Source organism: Misgurnus anguillicaudatus, chromosome 12 (genome assembly GCF_027580225.2).
Source record: "Misgurnus anguillicaudatus chromosome 12, ASM2758022v2, whole genome shotgun sequence".
NCBI lineage: Eukaryota > Metazoa > Chordata > Actinopteri > Cypriniformes > Cobitidae > Misgurnus > Misgurnus anguillicaudatus.
In genome coordinates this window covers 23,732,407-23,744,980 of record NC_073348.2, presented here as the reverse complement: position 1 = coordinate 23,744,980, position 12,574 = coordinate 23,732,407, and the positions used below count along the sequence as shown (strand labels likewise).

The window sequence follows — 12,574 nt, the reverse complement described above, 5'->3', positions numbered from 1 at the left end:
TTGCAAAATAAACAAGATTAAAGTGCAATTAGCAAACAATGAGAACGTTTAATGTCTGTGTCCAGATGTAACAAATGATTTATACAAAATAGTGATGGAACAAAGAAAATGATAAAATATACAACATAATTAAAATATCGTGGATCATTTTGATTTTCTCCTTTTACATTATTGGATCAGTTTATTTTAGTAGGTGTCAAAACACCGACTATGCCACAATTAGTAAAGGTTCAAAATGTCATTGGCAGTCTTTATCTAAAACCAATCTGTTATTACAACATAACTGGGGCAAATGAAAATAAATTAGACCCTTTAGAGTCTGTGGTTCAGGAATATGACTTCTAAAAGGAAAAAAAAAACAGCCAAACTGACATTAACTCACTCACACATCACAGTTAAACACAGTAATCCCCCCTCCCCACCCCATAATACGTCCAACGTGACATTCCCATGCATGTGTTCAGCCGGTAAAGACGCCATCATATGCCAATGAGTGCTGGGAGCTAAGATTTGACGTGAAATAGCAGGAGGCTGAAGTTAGGGTCCGGATGCTGGTACACTGTGCGGTCATATCTCGCAAACTGCAAAAATCAGGCACTCATATATAGTTTATTTCGAGAATTTGCATCTCCTGGGGCTGAGGAAAACAAGTGAGAGAGGAAAACTGGTTCTCGGTATTCATGAAGGAAGTGGTGGAACACAGGGGGATGGGTCCGGTTACCATATGGTCCATTTGAGGGCAAGATGTGGGCACAATGATGTGATGGGAGGAGCGGAGTGTACCGCTGGCTCAGAGTGCATCATCACCACCACTACCTCCACCACACTGGTTTACAGCAAAAACAAGGCAACATATATCAAGTCTGAGCTCACCAGAAAATTATAATGGAGGCCTGGTAATAGGTTTGTAAGCAGTACAGCGCGACTGCTTTCATTATACACTGAATAAAAGAAAATATAATACATTTGAATAAAATAACAGCAGCATATGCATTATAAAAGAAGAGTTGGAAGGAAGAAAGGAGTGAGATTAGAAGGGAAGAAAAAGTAGATCTCAAAGCCTAAAGTGTGTTGTGAAGAGCCGAGGCAGGATAGGCAGAGACAGGCCATGCCGTTGCGATGACCCGGTTATTAGTGTAGAGGAGATAACTCGGCCTCTTCCAGTTCAGAGATGGAGTCACTGTATTTTTAAAAGCCAAGGACACGTAGACCCTCTGACGTGTTTTCAAATGCTTATTCTCCCTCCTGCTGATTCGATCTCCTTCGCTCCCCTGTCGTTTGCGGGGTAGGTGAAGGGGGAAAATCTTATTTTGGAATATTCTTTTGTGTCAGTCCCGACTACCTAGTAGTCATCTAAATCAAAGAATTCGTCATCATCCCCCTGGTACTCCATGCCTTGGAAATCCACCCGGTACCGCAAAATTCCTGGAAAAAGAGCAAGTAGATAAGCAAGTAGATAGAACTAACACCAGAACTAATGTTTACTCATATGATCATTTACAGCGAGCACGTACCACCAATGCCCCCAAAGCCTTTCACAAACTGTGAACCTTCCTGGCTCTTATCTGTAACGATTTCCAGCGTTGCTCCGAACTTCTTGTAGTTATTGGCGAACCACTCAAGCAGCGGCATGCTCTCAATCAGCTCGTGCTCCTGACCCGTCTAAAACAAACGCATACTGCACAGTTAGCCTTACTGTTTATAGGGCTTTCTGGAAACACAAAGATAAGTAAATATTACACAACAGGAATGATAGATCAGTTCAACCAACTGTGTATGTTTATACCCAAATACATCAAAGCAAAACTGTTATGAGCTCATCATGGTATTCTTAGGATTTAAGGGTTTAACTACAAAAAATGGCAATAAGATTTCAGCCTAAGGATAAACCTCAAGTTATTGAGATTATCAGTGTGCCCAAATATGGGACCTCCATAAGGTTGTTTAATGGGAATTGTTTAATGCTTACCTCCTTATCAGTAAAATGAGACTTGTCCTTCTCCTGTTCTGGTGTTAAATAGAGTATCTTTTCATCTAATAAAAAAAGAATGAAGTTAATATGAGCAAAATCAACTTTCCAAAAAAATTGGTGCTAAATAAAAGCATGTATACCATTTTCAGGTGTAGTGTTTTCTCCGTGACAGCGCAAGACATAGCGCATGGTGTCCAGGTTCTCGTAAACTATAAGAATCTCCACCGCTCCCATCTCCAACGCTTTAAGCGTGTCTTCAACTCCGAAACAGTATTTCCCTGTGTCCTGACTAATCTCATCGAAATATCGTCCTGAAAGAGAAAAAAAATCCAAGGAAGATCATGAAACGTCAAGCATGAAACAAGGGTAAATCAATTTCTTTGAAATTGTATGTATTGACTAAAAGTCCCACTGTGGGGAAAAGCATTGCGTTTTTTTTATTGCTGTATGTCTATGTGGCTTTTTAATGTTTTCAGTCATCTTTAACACCATTGCTGAGTATTTTCCTCATAAAATTGGAGACTCGTTCCTGCAGTTAAAAATCGCCTTTGTTTCCAACGTCACAAACACGCAACCAATCATATCAACACAGTTGAACGTGTGGATCAGTGGGTTCATTTATAGATATTATGTATGGATGCCGCATAGACTCAGTGCTCACGTATGCATCGTGTGAAATAGTGCTGCCTCACAATTAGTCGTGACTAATCGTTTGCAGAATAAAAGTTTTTGTTTACATAATATATATGGGTGTACTGTGTATAGTAATTATGTATAAATACACATACACACATGCATGTATATAATTATATATAAATATAAACATGTATATACACATGCAAATGTTTCTTAATCTATATTATATATAAATATAAATATTTATTAGATAAATATATTTTTTCTTAAAATTATACATTTATGTGTGTGTATTTACATAAACATAATTATTATACACAGTACACGCACATATATTATGCAAACAAAAACTTTTATTCTGCAAACGATTAGTTGCGACTAATCGTGAGGCAGCACTAGTGTGAAACTGATCTTAGCAATTATGTGTCTGAAACTGCCGAATGTAGCATCTATTTACGTATACATCTATGGCCTAAAAGGATGGAGGCGGGACTAATTCGTATAATCATAGATCCACGTATAATAAATGTCGTAAGGGTGTAGAGTTACATTCAAGCAGTTAATTAAAGCATCAAGAACTTAAAACTGTTACATATGCTAATATGATGCTCAAAGATGAGTTTAAACTATGCAATTCTTGACTAGAGGGAGACTCTAACAAAAAAATTTTTTATTACAATAAATTAAATGCCACTAAATAACTTTGAAATGTACATTTGCATATAACTTTCAAAGCCTGTAATTGTTTTCTTTTTAAAATACCTATTAGTTTCTTTTCTTGGATGAATTTGACATTCGACAGAACTTCCGCTGAGAGCTCAATGGCCTGGTTAAACCCATTCTCTCCTCCGTACGATATGTCGACCAGCTTCAAAACCTTCGCTTGTAACCTCTACATGGACAGAAGAATCAATATGTCAGAAAAAAAAAATGTATACGGTTTGCTAATGTAAAAGTTTAGTTAAAGTTATTTTTAAAAAGAGCAATCTCCACTACACGGGCTCAGAAAAGTCTGCATTTTTTTAAATGTGTAGAAATATCTAATACTTAGTATGCAACTAAAAGCATTCCTTAAAACATTAGAAGAATGCAGAAATCACACAGAAACTTTCATGAACACTTCTGAGCATGACATCCCTATCTTAAAGGAATAGTCTACTCATTTTCAATATTAAAATGTGTTATTACCTTAACTAAGAATTGTTGATACATCCCTCTATCATCTGTGTGCGTGCACATAAGCGCTGGAGCGCGCTGCAACGCTTCGATAGCATTTAGCTTAGCCCCATTCATTCAATTGTACCATTTAGAGATAAAGTTAGAAGTGACCAAACACATCAACGAGTAGTTATACGAGCAAGTTTGGTGGTACAAAATAAAAGCGGATTTTCTAAGCGGATTTAAAAGAGGAACTATATTTTATGGCGTAATAGCACTTTTGGGAGTACTTCGACTCGCCTGAAAAGTCCACTCCCCTTCTCACTCTCATAATGGGAGAGGGAGGGTGTTACTGCGCCGAGTCGAAGTACTCCCAAAAGTGCTATTACGCCATAAAATATAGTTCCTCTTTTAAATCCGCTTAGAAAAGCGCTACGTTTTATTTTGTACCACCAAACTTGCTCGTATAACTACTCGTCTTAAATAGGAAAAACGTTGATGTGTTTGGTCACTTCTAACTTTATCTCTGATTGGTACCATTGAATGAATGGGGCTAAGCTAAATGCTATCGAAGTGCCGCAGCGCGCTCCAGCGCTTACGTGCACGCACACAGATGATAGAGGGATGTATCAACAATTCTTAGTTAAGGTAATAACATTTTAATATTGAAAATGAGTAGACTATTCCTTTAACACTTTTATAATGTGGTCAGCATTTGGGCTGCACAATATATATAGAAAATTTATTGTTAGTGCGATGGCCATATATGCGACATCTATATCGCAGAGAGTTGCGATAACTTTTATTTTACGTGTCTATCATTTGTTTGTTGCATGCTTAGATTGTCCAAATTAGAGCAATCAGAAGGTGTTTCCCACACACTGACTTTACTTGGGCGGGCTTTCGCGTGCTCTCTGTTTCTCGATGAATTGGGTGAGTTGTAAAGCAAGCTCCATGTCACAGTGTATCCTTCCATGTTTCTGAACTTGAGCCGAGTTGTATGCACTACAGGTCTTCATGGAGGACACGTACGATTGCAGGTCTATATTTTAAATGGTCAGTCGGGAACAAGTCGGTCCCAGTTTAATTACTTTGGGTCTCAAGCGTGCCTACGGTTTCTATGGCGATAACAACTAGCTCTTGTTTATATAAAGTCATGACCACTCACTGCACATTATTTTTCCCATTTGAATAATATTATTATTATTATTAATGACCCATCTTTTCATATTCAAAGTGTTTGCTCAGAGAGCACAGAGATGGGAGCAAATAAGCAATGCTAATGTCAAGCCCATTGCACTGAACGAGCAATTATAGCTCAAACAGTTCTTATGTAAGCTGACACAAGATATAAAAAATGCAAAGCTGTAATGTAAAATCACCATGACAGCAAGTAGACTTTTGAATCTAAAATAATGAGTAGATTAAGCTTTTTTTAATCGGCAAGAGAGGAATAGAAAGAGAGGCACTTTTACTGCTTCTACATAAACCTATCACATTTATAATATTTAGAAATATTTATAATCTATAGACCTAACATTGTCGATCTTTAATATACCATACATATTATTAGTGATGCACTGATGTATCGGCCGATTTTTGATGAATTTGAAACCATCGGCATATCGGCAATAGCCCGAGACAGGCCGATACCGATTGTTTATTAATTAACTGCATAAAGAAATCCATTATATGTAAAAAAAAATGAGTTAATGTTGTTAATAAAATAAATGCTGAATAGCAAAAACCACCTTTGAAGGTTGTCATGCTGTCTTATTATATTTGTTTTAGCTTAATTTGTGCCTCTCTTATTATGTTGGTCAGTTGAATATTAATTAGATCCAATCCATGTTCAGTAAAAATAATTTGATGCAGAAATAAACTAGCTAATAAACCAACTGTATAGTATTGTATACAAGTGTTTAATATTGGTAACGGCCAGAAGTTGTCTGTTTAAATCGATATCAGCCCCAAAAAAAATCGGTGCATCCCTACATATTATTGTAAAAAGATTGATAGTCTTTCGAACCCTCTCACAATGTTAATAAATCCCGTCAAAGGGAGTCATCTTTACAAGTATTGCAGTAAAGTAACAGTAAAGTGTAGTATAGCTTTGTTCATGCCAACAAGGCGGCAAACATAGTTTAGGGTGGTTGGATTTATAAAACTAACATAAATCTTCAATAAATCAAAGTGTTGGGTTATGGTCACACATTACTAGTTGTTTGTCACACGTATAGTAGTTTTTTAAATTTAACTACATCAGAAGAATATGTATTACCTGTTTATTTCAGTATGATAATTATATATATATAAATGATAACAAAATAAGCATTGAAATAGCATTTCTCTAGGGAAGACATATTGTTACTGCATCATTCAACAGTAGTATCGCATACTTCTCAATATCGTGCAGCCCTAGTCAGCATATAAACCAATGTTTCAAAAGAACGTTTGTCCTAACAACTTTGTCTGTCTGTAAACAAACCAGTACAGAATTTGCATATTCAACATAAAATGCATCGACAATGAAGAAAAGCACAAGCACAGATTGAGAACAACAACATTTGCACCGAAGCTGAAGAAATTTGTTACCCTTCCTGAGAAAACCCAGCTAAACTCATTGTTTTCTACATAAAATCATCTTGCATAGTGTAAAAAACATTGTGTAAAATATAACCTTGATGTCTTTAATACCAAGTAAGGTCACGGCAAAGGTTAAAATCATACTTTGATGCACCAAATCTCAAAATTAGATGAGATTTTACCCAGGATTTCACAGGAAGAGACATATTTCATAGGGGTGGGAATCGCTTGGACCCTCGTGAATCGATCCAGAATCGATTCTTAGGGTCCCAATTCTTGACGTACTAATTTGCATATCTGTGACGTCATTACCTCACATTTGCTCTCAAAGCCAGGTTAATGTTTGCGCTTTTGCTACTAGTCTCTGAACTGTCATACACTGTACTTGAATGCAGCTAAGGGATAAATAATGTCATTCTTATATACATATATGTCCTGTTTCTATTGTAAGACATTAAAACCAGTAAAAATAGTAATTAAACGTGACATATTAGTTCTATATGTTAACCGTCATTAACTTCCACAAACTGACGTGCGTCTAGCATTATCATTATACACAGTGATCGGCAGTATTACTGTATTTATATAATGCAGCGCATCCAGCGACTGAATAACAAACTATGTGCATATTTTTACAGAAGTATATTCATGTCATATCTAAACAGTTAGCGGATGGTTTAGGGAAACGCTATAGCACAGTCAGAACTTAGAGTCATTAAATTAAATGCGCTGTTTCTCCCTGCCGCTCACTGAACAGAGAAAAGGCAGAGCAAGACTATCCCAAAGTGTATCTTGTTTTCTTGCAGTTTAGAATGAGTCAAACAGGGCTGTTCTAGACCTTATTTCTTTCTCTTTTGCTCTTGTAAGCTCCGCTTTGCGCTCGCGCAGTGCGCACTCTCTTAAGTTGTCCGTGTGGAGCACCGCTCCCCCAGATGTGTTCCGCCTTTTGGTTCTGATAACGTATTTTGTAAACTAACATTTAAGAATCGATTCTTGACATTTGTGAATCGATTCAGAATCGGCCCACGTCCGAATCGCGATTCATCTAAGAATCGATTTTTTGTCCCACCCCTAATATTTCATTTACATACATTCAGCTGTGCATCTTTTTAGGTCATTTAAAGACGATTTTAAAATAGCCTTAAATCAGAAGGTAACTAAGGCATTTTAATAAAATCAAAATCGCAGACATGTACTACTGTTAGCAAATTACTACATTTAAAATACCTCGGATCAAACATGTCTGACTGGCTCAGCTCAGTCTTGAAATCTGCCGATCCAGCAAGCACCAGGCCTGCCACATTCACCTTGTCATTGGACACAAACAGTTGAACAGCCGTCTCTGCTACCTTACGCACGTAGTTGTGTCTCTTTTCCATCCTCAAACGTGCAAATCGAAGAGCAGACTGACCTCCTCTGCCTGAGGGTGTGAAAAATACATTTGCTTAAGGAACTCAAAGATATACAAATACAGAAACTCAAAATGAAGAGTTTGGTTCCAAAACCAAAAAACTTGTTCCAGTACATTCCAATTAATATTAATCAATCTGCAGTTGGTTTGTTTTAAGCCTTCATAACTAAAAGAATACAGCTAAGTAGCACAATAAAAACATGATAACACAATAATAAACATGTTTGGACCAAAATCTCGTTTTGGAACCAAACTCTTCAGATACAAATTGATTCCAACATTACCGTGTTTTTTGGGCAGATCCACAGTAAATTTGTGCAGCACCTCCCGCGTGTTGCCTTGTAAGGTCCCAAACAGGGCGCCGCTACCATCGATCACAATAAAGCCAAACTTACTGTCGTCTGACAGCAGCGCTGTTAGTGCCTAGGGACATAAAAATTGTTTAAGACAGATGACGTGCAAAGATGTTTTAGAAAGCTGTTATAAATTAACTATGAATTATGAACCTGGTAATACATCTATACATACACACACACACACGAAGAGCTCAGATGCAACACCCACTAAGTGCGTCTGTGCGGATTTAAACTAAAGTATTTTTATGAATGTATAATACGTGCATATGAGCATTTGGTTAATATTATCATCATCTCGTTTTTAACGGAGGTGGCGTTTATATACACATTATATATATATATATATAGACTGGTCGAATAATCAAATCTACAATAAATATTTTAAAAGATACAATTATATTTTAAAAAAAATTTAAAGCGCCTCTGAAGGGTTAAGGCATATAGGCTTCTGCTATAGAACACTCATTTAATGTTTTTTCACTTAATCTGTATTGTATTATACATATTTTAAAGTAAAATATACATGAAAGTTCATTTGTATCTTTTTGATTGTTTTGGCAATTATGATCGTAGACTAATTTAAGTATTTAATTTTAACACTGCCGGGTAGTAAAAAAGTTTTCCTGCTCGAATGTGCTATGCATCCCTGCATCATGACAGATTTGTGAGCTTCCTATACTTTAGTTTACTTTGTTGATACAATACAGACAAAGAAGAACGAAATCTGTTTTTGATTTTCAATTTTTGACTAAACAATAACAAAAACAGGATAATTGAAGTGAAATAATTACTGTGCGCTAAAAATATAAATTGCATGCTGCTGGACTGATGTATTTATAAGGCACCACTGCTTTGACACATGTAGCCTGTAATGCAACACTCCCTTAAAGGGATAGTTCACCCAAAAATTCTGTCATCATTTACTCACTCTCATGTTGTTACAAATCTGCATAGATGACTTTGTTCTGACAAACACAAAGGAAGATATTTTGAGGAATGTTTGTGCATTCCATTTACTTCCATAGTATTATTTTTTTCCTATTATAAAGCATTTTGGGGTGAACTATCCCTTTAATAAAATGGTTAAATAAATTCATGTTTTAAAGTCATAGCATAGTCAGTGATTATGTTAAATAATCGTGATAATGAAACCAAAATAACCTGGATTTTGCCCATAACCGAGCAGTCCTACAAAACGAAGAACATTTATTATATGCGGCCCTCTTGTTAGAATGAGGATAACTGCAGATGCTCGTTTAAAGCAAACAGTAAAACAACAAATGCTTAAATCTTTGCACAGTCAGCAATAAGGTATCAAGTCAGCTTACGTTATTTGTTAAACAATGTTGTTTTTGTTAGATCCGTCTGTTGTTCTTACCGGATAACCACTTTTCTCCGCAGCCGGCATTTTTGTAGAATGAAGAACAGGCTTTCACTGGAGCAGGTAGGCTAAATATGGTCATCTTTCTTCACTAAAACATGTCAAACTAAATAAAGAAGATATTTATATGCCGACTGTGGAGTCTGTTATGTAGCCTATGGTTTTTTGTGTTTGCTCCGCGTGGGGATTTTAACGCAGTTTTTCTGTATTTTTAAGAAGATACAAGAAGAATTTTAAATAGATATTTTTACAATGTTTTTAACTTAAAAATACATATATATACAAAATATACAAGTTTAGCTTGTTATGGATTTTTCCCAATTATAAGCCTTCTGCGAAATTGTTACAAAAAGAAAAATAATGCAAATATTTGTTTTTATGAGCTTTCAAATATTATATTACTGAAAAATGACCTTTCCTTATTATGACAACAACTGACAATGAGAAAAGCCATAAACGCAAAACAGTATCACAATTTTCTCATGCCATACCATTACGAACACTGGTTACAATCAAACACATCTTGCTCACCTCAGTATGGAATTTGTTGTCACATAAATACAAGGATGTGTTGATTGGTTTAAAAGGTTCAAAATCGATGTTTACTTTCTTTTCTTTGCCTTCCTCTGTCACTATGGTGCCACAATACACCACCAACCCATTAGGAGGCACTGCATGATGAAAAAAAGGGTTATGAGAGGGGATAAGCAGAAACCACACCCAAAAAAAAAAAAGATTAAATCAGCCGCCATACAATGTACGCTCCATTGAACCTATACACACACAGCACATCTGTTTGAACTGCCAGCTTAATGTTTAAACACCACCCATGTGAAAACCGCAAACCAAACCAACAAAAACCCCTCAGATAAATAAAAAGGTCTCTGCCAAAAACACACACACTCACCTTTGTTGTAGAGCTTGAGTCTCTGCTGTACTGAGGTAATGGCTCCCAGCACAGACAGTCTGTTGACTCTGCTCTTTATGTTGGAGGCCGTGCCAAACTCATCGGCTAACATCTTCGCTACACGTGAGATTTGATCCTTGGGTGGAATGATGAGAGATATCATACTGGTTCCATTTCTGAGAACAAAGATGAAAGTTTCACATGTAAACCCATATGATTTACACCTCTAATTGAGTATTAATTTAAAACAGTGGTCTCCAACATGGTGCCCGCGGGCACCAGGTTGCCTGCACGGAGTCTGGGATTTGCCAGCCAAAGCACATTCTGTTAAAATCCTCAATTTTAATACTTATTACATATTTGTATATTAGCTTGACTTTTTTAAGTATGTTAACATTTTAAACAATGATTAAAACATATCAACAAGTAAAATCTAATTAAATTAAGTAAAACAAACATTTTGAGTAGAGTACATCAAAAAAGTAGCCCCCAAGCTTGGTTTTCTATTGTGGTAGCCCTTGCTTTCAAAAAGGTTGGAGACCACCGATTTAGACTAAAGTCCAAGTAGTCAAAAATGCAATATGCAATAGCACAGCAGTCTTTCATTATCATACATACATTGAATGCATACTCACAAAGTGATTTATTACATCACTTAACAGCAAAACGCTTTTTAACAATCCATAAATGTATGACTTATTTACAGCGATGTATACAAATTCGTCATAGCTTCATCTTTGAATCAACATTAACAAGAAGATATGGCTTCATGGCGACTGATTGATTAAAGATAGCCATTACACACGGACACGTCATTTAAACAACAAGAAGCAAAACATTTGCACGCGATTTAACCACATCATCTCAACCAACCAATTTTTAGGTCATCCCGGAGCTGCTTTGAATTTTAAAAATATATCACAAATAATATATAATTAAACTTCACTTTAGTGAGATAATTCAAAAATGCAGCGATATATTTCCCGTATTCTCATTCTCCATCCATCATGCTTCTCTCCTCAACAGCTGTTAGCAAGCAGGCTAGCATGTGGTCCACCCAATCTGAATCAAATTATATTAGATGCTGCTGCTTGTCATGCAATTTGCAATACATTTACTACAAACACAGAGGATGAGACGGGACAAGACTCACCCTCTGGCCGCCTCCAAGCTTTTGATCAACTTCTTAATCTTCCAGATTTCCACGTTCCTATCCGCTGCGCTGGGGTCGTCCGCCATCTTCCTCGCGCTGTCTGGACCTGCGGAGAAACAGCATTTAACTTTAGCTTGCTAACATGAATTAGTTTAACAATCCGCTATTTAAAACAAAAACAGTTCGTTTAAAGGCTCACTAAAAGGGATTCTGCGATGGATCTGAAACGTGAGGTGATTTACGAGATGGTTATTATGTGTTAAATAATAAACAGGAATGAAGTTTGATGCGCTAACATGCTAACGCATCGCGGGCCCCGATAATAACATCCCTGCACTATGCCACGCGCAGCTCGCGTCCTTCCACAACCAGTATTACACACATATTATTATTATTTTTTAAAGTAAATATACATATATTGCTAAATAACTCAGATGCGCTGTTACATGTGTGACTTTGAGGTAGCCTACTCACACACTACAATGATCCGCTCCGCCGTGTCCGTACGGCAGTTATTTTGTGGTCCACAGCGAGTTCGCCGTTGTTTTACAGTGACGTGATATTATCGTTAGCAGCCGGTTCAGCCTTGCTGCGCGTGGTGCTTTGGTGGAGGCTCACGTGGGAGAAAAGCAGAAATTCCATGCAGTATCACTTCCTGAAAACGCAACGCTTGCTGGGGTGATTCAAGGGCTGTTATTGGATGATTTTGTTGTCAATCAAAGAGGGTGTAACAACGCTGAATTGTGAGCTCATCAGGCCACACAGTGGCGAAGGCGAATATTACACACTTTACATAAGGCTTTACATCAATTATTGATGGAGATTTATTGTCATACACAGAGTTTCTTGACAACAAATTTAAAATCCCAATTAGACCAAGGGAATATGCTATTGTGATAAATGCTGTGCATTGAAAGATTGTTTCTTCTTTAATAGAATTATTGTGAAAACCGAACTTTGATTTATATAACAAATCCAATATTTATTGGAAAATTATTATCTAAAAAAAAAAAA

General features: G+C 36.6%; 1 protein-coding gene across 2 annotated transcripts; it reads right to left on the bottom strand.

Moving 5' to 3' along the window:
- Positions 1 to 23: 23 nt before the first annotated feature.
- On the bottom strand, positions 24 to 12,232 carry etf1b (eukaryotic translation termination factor 1b). Of its 2 annotated transcripts, XM_073874153.1 has the most exons (11): positions 12,035 to 12,230; positions 11,561 to 11,666; positions 10,408 to 10,583; positions 10,032 to 10,171; positions 8,048 to 8,186; positions 7,580 to 7,772; positions 3,371 to 3,498; positions 2,113 to 2,283; positions 1,970 to 2,034; positions 1,515 to 1,662; positions 24 to 1,425 (listed from the first exon to the last, which is right to left on the bottom strand). In XM_073874153.1, exons 2-11 carry the CDS (start codon positions 11,644 to 11,646, stop codon positions 1,343 to 1,345), a joined length of 1,329 nt encoding a protein of 442 aa, XP_073730254.1. In that variant the 5' UTR covers positions 11,647 to 11,666; positions 12,035 to 12,230; the 3' UTR covers positions 24 to 1,342. The 2 variants fall into 2 exon arrangements, with proteins under 2 accessions (XP_073730254.1, XP_073730255.1); XM_073874154.1 differs by lacking the exon at positions 24 to 1,425 and having other exon boundaries at positions 1,572 to 1,711; positions 12,035 to 12,232.
- Between the last annotated feature and the right edge of the window lie 342 nt (positions 12,233 to 12,574).

Coding starts and splice junctions, on each gene's coding strand:
- etf1b (XM_073874153.1), bottom strand. CDS start 11,646: ATGGCGGACGACCCCAGCGCAGCGGATAGGAACGTGGAAATCTGGAAG. Junction 2,284..3,370: donor CCAAGAAAAGAAACTAATAG/GTATTTTAAAAA, acceptor TTTCTCTTTCAG/GACGATATTTCGATGAGATT. Junction 2,035..2,112: donor AAACACTACACCTGAAAATG/GTATACATGCTT, acceptor TTTTTTTATTAG/ATGAAAAGATACTCTATTTA.